The sequence below is a fragment of the Tamandua tetradactyla genome, chromosome 7, assembly GCF_023851605.1.
Source record: "Tamandua tetradactyla isolate mTamTet1 chromosome 7, mTamTet1.pri, whole genome shotgun sequence".
Classification (NCBI taxonomy): Eukaryota; Metazoa; Chordata; class Mammalia; order Pilosa; family Myrmecophagidae; genus Tamandua; species Tamandua tetradactyla.
In genome coordinates this window covers 173,894,294-173,908,783 of record NC_135333.1, presented here as the reverse complement: position 1 = coordinate 173,908,783, position 14,490 = coordinate 173,894,294, and the positions used below count along the sequence as shown (strand labels likewise).

Genomic DNA, 14,490 nt, shown 5'->3' with positions numbered 1-14,490 from the left:
CTTCCCTCGCGAGGCCGCGAACTGCAGGCGCTGCGGCCAGGCGCCCCTGGGCTGGCCCCGGCTTCCAGCTGCTCAGGACCGCCTGGCTGAGGGCAGTGTCTCCCCTGGGGGAGGCAGAGGAAGCCCTGGGCTTCTTGTTCTCAGAGGCAGAGGCTGTGGCAGGTTAATCAAGGTCAGAGGGGGCTGTCAGTGAAGCACTCGCCTGTTTAGGTTAATCAAGGTCAGAGGGGCTGTCAGTGAAGCACTCGCCTGTTTAGGTTAATCAAGGTCAGAGGGGCTGTCAGTGAAGCACTCGCCTGTTTAGGTTAATCAAGGTCAGAGGGGCTGTCAGTGAAGCACTCGCCTGTTTCTTTACGGGAGTATGGGGGGCAGAAGGGGCAGGAAAGAGGGTGAAGTTGTATTTTCATTAAAGTTATGTATCAGAACATGAATTGTGTTTTATATGTATTTTGGTATCAGCTGAGTGACTGTGTAGGCTGAGTAGCCTGTTTGCATTAGTCTCTGAAATACACCTGCTGGTGCCGCGTGCACTCCTGTGCCGGATCCTGGAGTCGTCTGATAACTGGTATCTGCTTCTCAGGAGCTTCCCTCCTCGAGAGGGCTGGAGGCACCGCCCTTCCCTCCCTAACACCCAGCGGGCAGTCCCAGGTGAGGCAGTGGGAGCGCGTGAAGGCGCAGGTGAAAGCATCTGCCTGTCCCCGCAGTGGGCGCAGGTGATGCCCGGGCCACCTGACCCCTCCCCTGCACCGGAGCGTTGGATTCATTCACAAATTCATGTGCATCTCCCCCGGAAGGGACGCGGCCACGGTCACCTCCCCTTTTCACAGAGAAGGAAACGGGTCTTCATAGGTGAAACAACACCTGCAGTGTGGGGTCACTCTAGGGTGGAAGGGTCAGCACACAGGTGCCAGCCTGTGTCCACAGGGACGTGGCCAGGTGAGCAAGGCCAGATGAGTGAGACCCATGGGCCAGACCATTGCCTCAGGGGTTTCCTCAGGGGTGAAGTGACAGAGATAGAAACAGCCTTTCTCTGCTGTTATATACCCAAAACATTAAAGACATCACCAAAAAGGAAGTCCTCTGAATGCTGTGTGGGCTGTGCAGGAGGCGGTGTGACACAGTGGCATAAAAGGGGGCCCCAGAGCAGAAGCCCGGCTTCCAGCCCCGTCTCGCCGCTCGCTTCCTGCTTGCGTGAGTTTGGGCGAGGCAGGTTACCTTCCGGCCTCACCTGGGGAACGGGGAGAGCGACCCGAGGCCCCTGTGTGCTCACCTGGCACAGCCGGTGCCACATCCCAAGGCTGCGGCCGTGGAGCAGCAGTGGGGGTGCTGTTGGAGGCCAGGGATGGGGGTGCCTTTTTACCTGTTACCTGCAGCAATTCCTCGTGGCACATCCGTCAGGACAGCGGGGCCTGGCACCTCGCCTGCAGGTCCCGTTGGATTGTAAGTCCTGCAGACAAGCCCGAGGACCCTGCTCTGTCTGGGTGGCCTCTGTAACCGACTCTTGCTGCTTTCCCAGAGGGCTCAGCGTGGTCCCTGATGAAGAGGTCATCGAGATGTACGAAGGGTCCCACGTGCCCTTGGAACAGATGAGCGACTTCTACGGAAAGGTAACCGTGCGTAGGTTGTGTATTTAAGGCAGCCAGTCTTTCTCTGTCTCAAACATGGCCTGTGGGTGAGGAGCTTGAGTCCTGGACTCGCCTCTTGTCCCACAGGCCTGACACGGAGACTTGAGAGGTTGGTGATGTAGAGAGACCCTGGATTTGGGGGAGGGTGTCCATGTGCTGATGGGGCGCCCAGGTTCTCTCCTGACGCTCCTTCCCTGAACCTCCCCTGCCTCCCTGACTGCTGGGCTGTGTAGTGCCTGCTCCTGTGCCTGCAGCTGCCCTGTCTACGGGTGTGCTCCTGCTTTCCGGGCTCAGTCACTAGGGCCGGCAGCGTCCACTCGGTGCACTCCCGTGGGGCTCGGTCACTAGGGCCGGCAGCGTCCACTCGGGGGCTCGGTCACTAGGGCCGGCAGCGTCCTCTCGGTGCACTCCCGTGGGGCGCGGTCACTAGGGCCGGCAGCGTCCACTCGGTGCACTCCCGTGGGGCGCGGTCACTAGGGCCGGCAGCGTCCACTCGGTGCACTCCCGTGGGGCGCGGTCCCTAGGGCCAGCAGCGTCCACTTGGTGCACTCCCGTGGGGTTCATGATGTGGGCAGAATCCGTTTGGCGGCTTTTTCTGCTGTTTAGGGACAGAATGGCCTGGACGTTGGGCGGGGCCCAGGGAGAGGGAGGAGGGGCGGCAGGACTCTGGGGTGGCCAGGGCTCTTCCTGGGTAGCCTACCGGCCCAGAGAGGATGACCGCTCTGCGTGAGATGCGAAGCAGGAAACGCGGCCCTTTCCCATTAGAGCCCGTTTTGGGGAAGGGGTTGCATGTGCGCGGCTGCCCTCCTCCCACGCGTGTCCCCGCCTCCCACACGTGTCCCCGCCTCCCACACGTGTCCCCTCCTCCCACGCGTGTCCCCACCTCCCACGCGTGTCCCCACCTCCCACGGGTGTTCCCACCTCCCACGCGTGTCCTGCCTCCCACGTGTGTCCCCACCTCCCACGCGTGTCCCGCCTCCCACGTGTGTCCCCACCTCCCACACGTGTCCCGCCTCCCACGCGTGTCCCGCCTCCCACGCGTGTCCCCACCTCCCACGCGTGTCCCCGCCTCCCACGCGTGTCCCCACCTCCCACGCGTGTCCCCACCTCCCACGCGTGTCCCCACCTCCCACGGGTGTCCCCGCCTCCCACGCGTGTCCCCACCTCCCACGCGTGTCCCCGCCTCCCACGCTGTCCCCGCCTCCCACGCGTGTCCCCGCCTCCCACGCGTGTCCCCGCCTCCCACGCGTGTCCCCACCTCCCACGCTGTCCCCACCTCCCACGCGTGTCCCCGCCTGCAGAGTTCTCACGGGAGCACCATGAAGCAGTTCATGGACATCTTCTCCCTGCCGGAGATGACCCTCCTGTCGTGTGTGAACGAGTACTTCCTGAGGAACAGCATCGACTACGAGCCCGTCCACCTGTACAAGGACGTGAAGGTGGGGCACAGATGGGGTGAAGGTGGGGCGCAGGTGGGGCGCAGGTGGGGCGCAGGTGGGGTGCAGTGCGGTGGAGCGCCTTCCTGCCCCCCGGGCTGTCAGCCTCTGGGCTGGGAGCTGTCATGTGGGTCCCCTGGAGAGCGGGAGAACGACGAGACCTGGAGACGGTCGGGCAATGGAAAATCGGGCAGGGAATGTGGGCGCCCACCATGGCTGGTCTTCGGGGTCTTTCTGACCCAAAGGTCAGGCCAGTGTTGGGGGACACAGGGTGAGGGGCTGAAGCCCAGCCTGGGTCCAGCCGCACCCAGCCAGTCCCCGGGGAGGGTCCTTTCCTCCCGCAGGGCAACGCTCGTGTCCAGACTACAGCCGGAGGGGCTGAGGGGCCCATGGGGGGGCCGCTCCTGTTCGTCCTCCTGGGGGGGGCTCCTGTTCATCCTCCTGGGGGGGGCTCCTGTTCACCCTCCTGGGGGGGCCTCTCCTGTTCATCCTCCTGGGGGGGCCTCTCCTGTTCGTCCTCCTGGGGGGTTTCCTGTTCACCCTCCTGGGGGGGCTGCTCCTGTTCATCCTCCTGGGGGGGGCTCCTGTTCATCCTCCTGGGGGGGGCTCCTGTTCATCCTCCTGGGGGCTGCTCCTGTTCATCCTCTAGGGGGGGCTCCTGTTCATCTTCCTGGGGGGGCTGCTCCTGTTCGTCCTCCTGGGGGGGGCTCCTGTTCACCCTCCGGGGGGGGGGCTGCTCCTGTTCGTCCTCCTGGGGGGTTTCCTGTTCACCCTCCTGGGGGGGCTGCTCCTGTTCATCCTCCTGGGGGGGGCTCCTGTTCATCCTCCTGGGGGCCGCTCCTGTTCATCCTCTAGGGGGGGCTCCTGTTCATCTTCCTGGGGGGGCTGCTCCTGTTCGTCCTCCTGGGGGGGGCTCCTGTTCATCCTCCTGGAGGGGCTCCTGTTCATCCTCCTGGGGGGGGCTCCTGTTCATCCTCCTGGGGGCCGCTCCTGTTCATCCTCTAGGGGGGGCTCCTGTTCATCCTCCTGGGGGGGGCTCCTGTTCATCCTCCTGGGGGGGCTCCTGTTCATCCTCCTGGGGGCCGCTCCTGTTCATCCTCTAGGGGGGGCTCCTGTTCATCCTCCTGGGGGGGGCTCCTGTTCATCCTCCTGGGGGCTGCTCCTGTTCGTCCTCTAGGGGGGGCTCCTGTTCATCCTCCTGGGGGGGGCTCCTGTTCATCCTTCTGGGGGCCGCTCCTGTTCATCCTCTAGGGGGGGCTCCTGTTCATCCTCCTGGGGGGGGCTCCTGTTCATCCTCCTGGGGGGGGGCTCCTGTTCATCCTCCTGGGGGGGGGCTCCTGTTCATCCTCCTGGGGGGGCTGCTCCTGTTCATCCTCCTGGGGGGGCCGCTCCTGTTCATCCTCCTGGTGGGGGCTCCTGTTCATCCTCCTGGGGGGGGCCGCTCCTGTTCATCCTCCTGGTGGGGGGAGCTCCTGTTTGTCCTCTGGGGGAGCGGAGAGCCTTTTTTCTGCTGCCCTCCGAGGCGGTGCCCATGGCAGGCCCAAGTTGCCTGGGGAGGGATGTATAAGAATATAGATATTTGTAGTGGTATGGTTGTGTATTATTAATATTTATATATAAGCGTTTTTATTATTTTTATATACATTCACATGCACATTTAAATATGTTTACTCTGTATATCTTTAAGTTTGCTGAACTTTTTATAAAACTTAAATATGTTTCTGTATTACAGGTTAGACATTTTTGGTTTTTTTTATAAAGATACATGTTTATATACCAAAGTGTTTTTATTGTATGTTGTATGTGACTAATTAAAAACCCTGACTAGTCTGAATCCGGGTCTTAGGAGCATAAAGGATGACTGTTAGTTTTTCAGCATCACTCTGGTATTTTTTGAACTAAATTTGAATATTAGTTTCTGTTCTCCTTTTTGTGCACACGGTTACTTATTCTTTAAGATCGTTTGAGAGTCACTTCCAGGAGCCCTTCCCTTTCGTGGGTGGAGATGTCGATTTGAAAATTCAGTAGAAACTGCCACGAGCAGCAAACCTTAGGTGGGATCTGCTGTGTCCAGCGCCTGTGCTTCTCAGTGTCATGCACCCTATCAGATGTAACCGTGCCACCTGCCTGGAGGCATCACCATCATCCCTGTTCACAGACAGGGAACATGAGGCACAGAAAGGCTGTGCGCCGTGCTGAGGCCAGTCAGCAGGGAGTGGGGACGCACAGCCCATGCTGACCACTGCCTCTGCTGCCTGGTGGAACCACAGCCGCCTGGCTGAAAAGCACAGGGCTGAGCTCACTGCCTGGAGGCGCTGTCCTCAACCAGCCTCCCCCCCTGGAAGGCTCAAGGCTCTGCGGCCAGGCCCCAGGGTATGCAGACCCCCAGCAGTGCCACCTCTGGACCCCTGCCCACCACCGCCTATGCACGGGGCCCAGATGCCTGCGTGAGCAGGCTGCCCACTGGCCCTCAGACGGCTCTTTTGCCATCCTTGCTGACCGGTCCCTCCCCCAATGCCAGCCTGAAGTGGGGAGGGGGACCTACCTCTCATTCTGCATTAGGGACCCTGCCGTTGAGGTGAGGGGTGTGGGTGGTGCAGAGCTGCAGAGAGCAGTGACTCCCTTTGCTTGGCTCGTGACACTGCATATAAATTACACAGCTTTGGATCCTTACTCAGAATTATTCACACGCATTGCCTCCTCTAAGTGACCATTTTTTTTTTTTTTTTTTTTTTTTTTTTTTTTTTTTTAAAGGAAAGACAGAGAGAAGGAAGGAAGGATAGAAGGAAGGAAGGAAGGAAGAAAGGGAAACATCTTTAAACATTTTCTTGTTTTATTGTATTCTGTTTCTCCGTATTTGTTACATGGGCTGGGGCCGGGAATCGAACCGAGGTCCTCCGGCATAGCAGGCAAGCACTTTGCCCGCTGAGCCACCGCGGCCCGCCCTCTAAGTGACCATTTTGAAAATTGTGTCGGAAACTGCCACTATCACCATGGAAACTTGAGCTTTCCCTAAGGGGCCCCCTGTGAGTTAGGGACCAGAATTAGGAATTTATTTTATAAGCATTTTTTTTATTAATTAAAGAAAAAAAGAAATTAACACAACATTTAGAAATCATTCCATTCTACATATGCAATCAGTAATTCTTAACATCATCACATAGATGCATGATCATCATTTCTTAGTACATTTGCATCAATCCAGGAAAAGAACTAGCAAAACTACAGAAAAAGATATAGAATGTTAATATAGAGAAAAAAATAAAAGTAATAATAATAGTAAAAAAAAAAAAAGACACAAACAGACAAACAAAAAAAAAAAACCTATAGCTTAGATGCAGCTTCATTCAGTGTTTTAACATGATTACTTTACAATTAGGTATTATTGTGCTGTCCATTTTTGAGTTTTTGTATCTAGTCCTGTTGCACAGTCTGTATCCCTTCAGCTCCAATTACCCATTATCTTACCCTGTTTCTAACTCCTGCTGGTCTCTGTTACCAATGACATATTCCAAGTTTATTCTCGAATGTCGGTTGACATCAGTGGGACCATACAGTATTTGTCCTTTAGTTTTTGGCTAGACTCACTCAGCATAATATTCTCTAGGTCCATCCATGTTATTACGTGCTTCATAAGTTTATTCTATCTTAAAGCTGCATAATATTCCATCGTATGTATATACCACAGCTTGTTTAGCTACTCTTCTGTTGATGGACATTTTGGCTGTTTCCATCTCTTTGCAATTGTAAATAATGCTGCTATAAACATTGGTGTGCAAATGTCCGTTTGTGTCTTTGCCCTTAAGTCCTTTGAGTAGATACCTAGCAATGGTATTGCTGGGTCGTATGGCAATTCTATATTCAGTTTTTTGAGGAACCGCCAAACTGCCTTCCACAGTGGTTGCACCATTTGACATTCCCACCAACAGTGGATAAGTGTGCCTCTTTCTCCGCATCCTCTCCAGCACTTGTCATTTTCTGTTTTGTTGATAATGGCCATTCTGGTGGGTGTGAGATGATATCTCATTGTGGTTTTGATTTGCATTTCTCTAATGGCCAGGGACATTGAGCATCTCTTCATGTGCCTTTTGGCCATTTGTATTTCCTCTTCTGATAGGTGTCTGTTCAAGTCTTTTTCCCATTTTGTAATTGGGTTGGCTGTCTTTTTGTTGTTGAGTTGGACAATCTCTTTATAAATTCTGGATACTAGACTTTTATCTGATGTGTCGTTTCCAAATATTGTCTCCCATTGTGTAGGCTGTCTTTCTACTTTCTTGATGAAGTTCTTTGATGCACAAAAGTGTTTAATTTTGAGGAGCTCCCATTTATTTCTTTCTTCAGTGCTCTTGCTTTAGGTTTAAGGTCCATAAAACCACCTACAATTGTAAGTTTCATAAGACATCTCCCAACATTTTCCTCTAACTGTTTTATGGTCTTAGACCTAATGTTTAGATCTTTGATCCATTTTGAGTTAACTTTTGTATAGGGTGTGAGATACGGGTCCTCTTTCATTCTTTTGCATATGGATATCCAGTTCTCTAGGCACCATTTATTGAAGAGACTGTTCTGTCCCAAGTGAGTTGGCTTGACTGCCTTATCAAAGATCAAATGTCCATAGATGAGAGGGTCTATATCTGAGCACTCTATTTGATTCCATTGGTCGATATATCTATCTTTATGCCAATACCATGCTGTTTTGACCACTGTGGCTTCATAATATGCCTTAAAGTCCGGCATCGTGAGACCTCCAGCTTCGTTTTTTTTCCTCAAGATGTTTTTAGCAATTCGGGGCACCCTGCCCTTCCAGATAAATTTGCTTATTGGTTTTTCTATTTCTGAAAAGTAAGTTGTTGGGATTTTGATTGGTACTGCATTGAATCTGTAAATCAATTTAGGTAGGATTGACATCTTAACTATATTTAGTCTTCCAATCCATGAACACGGTATGCCCTTCCATCTATTTAGGTCTTCTGTGATTTCTTTTAATAGTTTTTTGTAGTTTTCTTTGTATAGGTTTTTTGTCTCTTTAGTTAAGTTTATTCCTAGGTATTTTATTCTTTTAGTTGCAATTGTAAATGGGATTCATTTCTTGATTTCCTTCTCAGCTTGTTCATTACTAGTGTATAGAAATGCTACAGATTTTTGAATGTTGATCTTGTAACCCGCTACTTTGCTGTACTCATTTATTAGCTCTAGTAGTTTTGTTGTGGATTTTTCCAGGTTTTCGATGTATAGTATCATATCGTCTGCAAACAGTGATAGTTTTACTTCTTCCTTTCCAATTTTGATGCCTTGTATTTCTTTTTCTTGTCTAATTGCTCTGGATAGAACCTCCAACACGATGTTGAATAATAGGGGTGATAGTGGACATCCTTGTCTTGTTCCTGATCTTAGGGGGAAAGTTTTCAATTTTTCCCCATTGAGGATGATATTAGCTGTGGGTTTTTCATATATTCCCTCTATCATTTTAAGGAAGTTCCCTTGTATTCCTATCTTTTGAAGTGTTTTCAACAGGAAAGGATGCTGAATCTTGTCAAATGCCTTCTCTGCATCAATTGAGATGATCATGTGATTTTTCTGCTTTGATTTGTTGATATGGTGTATTACATTAATTGAATTTCTTATGTTGAACCATCCTTGCATACCTGGGATGAATCCTACTTGGTCATGATGTATAATTCTTTTAATGTGTTGTTGTATTTGATTTGCTAGAATTTTGTTGAGGATGTTTGCATCTATACTCATTAGAGAGATTGGCCTGTAGTTTTCTTTTTTTGTAATATCTTTGCCTGGTTTTGGTATGAGGGTGATGTTGGCTTCATAGAATGAATTATGTAGTTTTCCCTCCACTTAGATTTTTTGAGGAGTTTGAGGAGAGTTGGTACTAATTCTTTCTGGAATGTTTGATAAAATTCACATGTGAAGCCGTCTGGTCCTGGACTTTTCTTTTTCGGAAGCTTTTGAATGACTGATTCAATTTCTTTACTTGTGATTGGTTTGTTGAGGTCATCCATTTCTTCTTGAGTCAAAGTTGGTTGTTCATGCCTTTCCAGGAACCCGTCCATTTCATCTAAATTGTTGTATTTATTAGCGTAAAGTTGTTCATAGTATCATGTTATTACCTCCTTTATTTCTATGAGGTCAGTAGTTATGTTTCCTCTTCCATTTCTGATCTTATTTATTTGCGTCCTCTCTCTTCTTCTTTTTGTCAATCTTGCTAAGGGCCCATCAATCTTATTGATTTTCTCATAGAACCAACTTCTGGTCTTATTGATTTTCTCTATTGTTTTCATGTTTTCAATTTCATTTATTTCTGCTCTAATCTTTGTTATTTCTTTCCTTTTGCTTGCTTTGGGGTTAGTTTGCTGTTCTTTCTCCAGTTCTTCCAAGTGGACAGTTAATTCCTGAATTTTTGCCTTTTCTTCTTTTCTGATATAGGCATTTAGGGCAATAAATTTCCCTCTTAGCACTGCCTTTGCTGCGTCCCATAGGTTTTGATATGTTGTGTTTTCGTTTTCATTCGCCTCTAGGTATTTACTAATTTCTCTTGCAGTTTCTTCTTTGACCCACTCGTTGTTTAAGAGTGTGTTGTTGAGCCTCCACGTATTTGTGAATTTTCTGGCACTCCGCCTACTATTGATTTCCAACTTCATTCCTTTATGATCCGAGAAAGTGTTGTGTATGGTTTCAATCTTTTTAAATTTATTAAGACTTGCTTTGTGACCCAGCATATGGTCTATCTTTGAGAATGATCCATGAGCACTTGAGAAAAAGGTGTATCCTGCTGTTGTGGGGTGTAATGTCCTATAAATGTCTGTTATGTCTAGCTCATTTATATTAATATTCAGATTGTCTATTTCTTTATTGATCCTCTGTTTAGATGTTCTGTCCATTGATGAGAGTGGGGAATTGAAGTCTCCAACCATTATGGTATATGTGTCTATTTCCCTTTTCAGTGTTTGCAGTGTATTCCTCACGTATTTTGGGGCATTCTGGTTCGGTGCATAAATATTTATGATTGTTATGTCTTCTTGTTTAATTGTTCCTTTTATTAGTAGATAGTATCCTTCTTTGTCTCTTATAACTGTTTTACATTTGAAGTCTAATTTGTTGGATATTAGTATAGCCACTCCTGCTATTTTCTGGTTGTTATTTGCATGAAATATGTTTTCCCAACCTTTCAGTTTCAACCTATGTTTATCTTTGGGTCTAAGATGTGTTTCCTGTAGACAGCATATAGAAGGATCCTGTTTTTTAATCCATTCTGCCAGTCTATGTCTTTTGATTGGGGAATTCAGTCCATTAACATTTAGTGTTATTACTGTTTGGATAATATTTTCCTCTACCATTTTGCCTTTTGTATTATATATATCATATCTGATTTTCCTTCTTTCTACACTCTTCTCCATACCTCTCTCTTCTGTCTTTTCGTATCTGACTCTAGTGCTCCCTTTAGTATTTCTTGCAGAGCTGGTCTCTTGGTCACAAATTCTCTCAGTGACTTTTTGTCTGAAAATGTTTTAATTTCTTCCTCATTTTTGAAGGACAATTTTGCTGGATAGGAGTCTTGGTTGGCAGTTTTTCTCTTTTAGTAATTTAAATATATCATCCCACTGTCTTCTAGCTTCCGTGGTTTCTGCTGAGAAATCTACGCATAGTCTTATTGGGTTTCCTTTGTATGTGATGGATTGCTTTTCTCTTGCTGCTTTCAAGATCCTCTCTTTCTCTTTGACCTCTGACATTCTAACTAGTAAGTGTCTTGAAGGACGCCTGTTTGGATCTATTCTCTTTGGGGTGCGCTGCACTTCTTGGATCTGTAATTTTAGGTCTTTCATAAGAGTTGGGAAATTTTCTGTGATTATTTCTTCCATTAGTTTTTCTCCTCCTTTTCCCTTCTCTTCTCCTTCTGGGACACCCACAACACGTATATTTGTGCGCTTCATATTGTCATTCAGTTCCCTGATCCCCTGTTCAAATTTTTCCATTGTTTTCCCTATAGTTTCTGTTTCTTTTTGGAATTCAGATGTTCCATCCTCCAATTCACTAATTCTAGCTTCTGTCTCTTTAAATCTACCATTGTAGGTATCCATTGTTTTTTCCAGCTTTTCTACTTTGTCCTTAACTCCCATAAGTTCTGTGATTTGTTTTTTCAGTTTTTCCATTTCTTCTTTTTGTTCAGCCCATGTCTTCTTCATGTCCTTCCTCAATTTATTGATTTCGTTTTTGAAGAGGTTTTCCATTTCTGTTCGTATATTCAGCATTAGTTGTCTCAGCTCCTGTATCTCATTTGAACTATTGGTTTCTTCCTTTGACTGGGCCATATTTTCAATTTTCTGAGCGTGATCTGTTATCTTCTGCTGGCGTCTGGGCATTTAATCAGATTTCCCTGGGTGTAAGACCCCACAGGTTGAAAGATTTTTCTGTGAAATCTCTGGGCTCTGTTTTTCTTATCCTGCCCAGTAGGTGGCGCTCATGGCGCTCGTCTGTCTGCGGGTCCCACCAATAAAAGATGCTGTGGCTCCTTTAACTTTGGAAAACTCTTGCTGTAGGGGTGGGTCACCAGCCGAAGCAGCTTGGGGAAGTGCCGATCCAAATCTCCCAGCTGGCCTGGGAATCCGCACGCGGGGAGGGTCACCGGCCTCCGCGGCTTGGGGAAGCGCCTGTCCAAATTTCTCAGCCGGCCCGGGGCGCCAAGCGTGGCGGGGGGGGGTGCCAGCTGCCGCAACTTGGGGGAGTGTCAATCCACCATTCCCAGCCGGACCGGAAAGCCAGGTGTTTGGAAGGGACCCCGGTCGCAGTTCTCCGCGGCCTGGGGATCTCCGATCCAATTCTCCCAGTTGGTCCGGGGGGCTGCGCGTGGGGGGGTCGCCAGCGGCCGCGGCTTGAGGGGACTGCCTGTACAGTTCTCCCAGCCGGCCCGGGAAGGAGGGAGGGAGGGAAGAAGGGAAGGAGGGAGGGAGGGACTCCGGCCGCCTGCCTCCCCGGCCAGGGGAAGCACGCGCCCCTCGGCGATCTCCCCGGAGGAGCGGGTTCTCCCAGCCAGTCAGCCGTTCCAGAATGGGGTACGCTGTCTTCTTGGTCTCTGTCGTGGCTCCGGGAGCTGTTCTGAATTGTTTCTACTTCTCTAGTAGCTGTTCTGGAGGAGGAACTAAGACCCACGCGTCTTACTAAGCCGCCATCTTCTCCGGAAGTCCAGCCTATGTTTTATAGAACATCAGCAATGAGTTTGGTTAGGAGAGGTCTATGAATTGAGTTTCTCCCTATGACAGTGGATCTTGGCCCTAAAATTTTTCCCTTGACAGCTTCACCACATTGTTTTGTCTGAAAAGGGCACTGTAGAAACACTTATCACATTGGAGTTTCTGAGCTGAAGCAGGTATGAGGTAGTCTTGAGGAAGGTGGAGCACCAGACAAGTATTCTATGAGTAACTGCACAGGCACTCAGTTTCGCAACTGCGCTGCCCCCACAGGCCGCCTGGCGAGGCTGGCCAGGATGCTGGGGATGCGGCGGTGCCTGGAGCCTGGCAGCCGCCCAGCACCTGCCCAGCGCCGCTTAGCCCCGCGTGTCTCCAGGCCGAGTCTGCGGTCCCAGCGCTCCCCAGGCCTTGCACCCGGCACAGGCGGGAGGCCCCGGTTCCTCGGCGCGCCCTCTCCGCTCACCTTCCCGCCGGGCTAGGTGAGTGCAGACGCCCCTGGCGGGGTCTCCGGGGTGCGCGAGCGCACGGGCAGGAAAAGAGCCGCGGCAGGAGCCACCCCAAAGCCGCCGCTACCTTAAGCGGGCGGGCATGACTCAGCGAGGCGCTGTGAGGAACGCTGCGCGGAAGGCTGGTCAAGCGCCGCAGCGCCAGAGTTGGCGACCCAGAATTAGGAATTTGCAAAGACTTCTCAAGACAGAGTGGCTGTGCCGCCACGCCAGTTGTCCTGCACTCAGGTGGTTTTCCAAGTTATGCTTTCACTGACTGAAAGTGTCTCTCTTTCCAGGATTCGATTCGAGACGTCCACATCAAAGGCATCATGTACAGAGCCATCGAAGCAGATATTGGTGCGTGCTTGACCTGCCCTTGTGGGTCGCCTCAGGCCTGCCTGTGCAGAAAGCTGCGGGCTCTGCCCTCCGCACTCCGGGAGCTGAGCTGGTGCTTCCTCAGCTCTCCGGGGTACAGGCAGGGCCTGCCACCCTCGCGCCTTAGACCCCTCCCTCTCCTGTGTCCCTGGGCTGGCGTCACCCTCTGCAGCCACTTGGCCTTCTCTGTGCAGACCGAGCGGCAGGCGCTGGGCCACGGTGCGCTGGGGCTGATGTGCCGCTCAGCCAGGCCCTTGGGGCTTTTGGCCCCCCCACCCCGCTGCATGCATTGGCCCCGCGTTTAGCGAGTGCTGGCAGACCCACCCCCTCACGCTGAGCCAGGGGCTGAAGTTTCCTCTTGCCCGTAGAGAAGTACATCTGCTACCCTGAGCAGACTCGCGCGGTCCTGGCCAAGCTGGCCGAGCACGGCAAGAAGATGTTTCTGGTCACCAACAGCCCCAGCAGCTTTGTGTGAGTCGCCCCCTCCTCGCCGCGCCCCCCCCCCCATCCCTAACCGTTGGGAGTTTGAAGGAAAGCAGTGCAGACGTCTTGGCCTGCCTGATGTCAGACTGACCCGGCTGGCGTGTCGTTCCAGGGACAGAGGGATGAAGTACATCGTGGGCAAAGACTGGAGGGACCTGTTCGACGTGGTCATCGTGCAGGCCGAGAAGCCCAACTTCTTCAATGACAGGCGGAGGTGGGTGCTGCCTTCCCAGGAGCCAGCTCTGCCCTTGGCTGCAGACCTGCGCGTGGGTGGCTGGGTGGGATTCGGGGCAGAATCCTGAGCATCCAGGGTCCCGGCTCTTCATTGGTGGCCCTTCTAGCAAGGAGCTGCAGGAAGTGTGAGCGTACACCAGGGTTCTCCTCACTTCTTTCCTGGGGCCTCGAGCGCAGCTGCCCTTTCATCCCACACATGGATTTTGCCTTTGTTTTCGGTGCTTGAGATAAGAGCCGAATAGTCCTCCACCCTGTGCTATTCATAATAATGAAATATTAGGAATGGCATAAAAATCCACAGTTGGTTTATTTGTAGCATCCCTGTGATGTTGGATATTATACAACCATGAAAAATGACATTTGGAAAAGAAAAAAGCAGTGAGCATTGCTCATAAGTGAAAAAAATAGGGTATGAATCAGTAAACACTAATGATCCTCATCTTCCATACATAACAGATACATAAAGACTGAAAGAAATATTCCAAAATGTTGACTGTTTACACCTGAGTGCTGAGATTATGTTTTCTTTTGTTCTTTATATATATATATTTTGCATATTCCGGATTTTCTACAGTGAGTTTATGTTTTTCATAATTAGATAAACGATCTCAGCGAATGCTACATTTTTTTTTAAAGGCAAGTAATTCCCAGA

The 14,490-nt window shown here is 50.5% G+C and overlaps 1 protein-coding gene across 3 annotated transcripts in view; it reads left to right on the top strand.

The window, feature by feature from the left end:
* Nucleotides 1–14,490, top strand: part of NT5DC3 (5'-nucleotidase domain containing 3) — a 63,563-nt gene that overhangs the window by 41,752 nt on the left and 7,321 nt on the right. For 2 of the 3 annotated variants that reach the window (XM_077111835.1, XM_077111836.1), the window contains exons 5-9: nucleotides 1,517–1,607; nucleotides 2,927–3,064; nucleotides 13,043–13,103; nucleotides 13,490–13,592; nucleotides 13,717–13,818. In XM_077111835.1, coding sequence (XP_076967950.1) covers nucleotides 1,517–1,607; nucleotides 2,927–3,064; nucleotides 13,043–13,103; nucleotides 13,490–13,592; nucleotides 13,717–13,818 — 495 coding nt within the window. Of the gene's footprint in view, nucleotides 1–263; nucleotides 1,608–2,926; nucleotides 3,065–13,042; nucleotides 13,104–13,489; nucleotides 13,593–13,716; nucleotides 13,819–14,490 lie in introns of those variants that run through there. The other variant, XM_077111833.1, reaches the window with a different exon arrangement.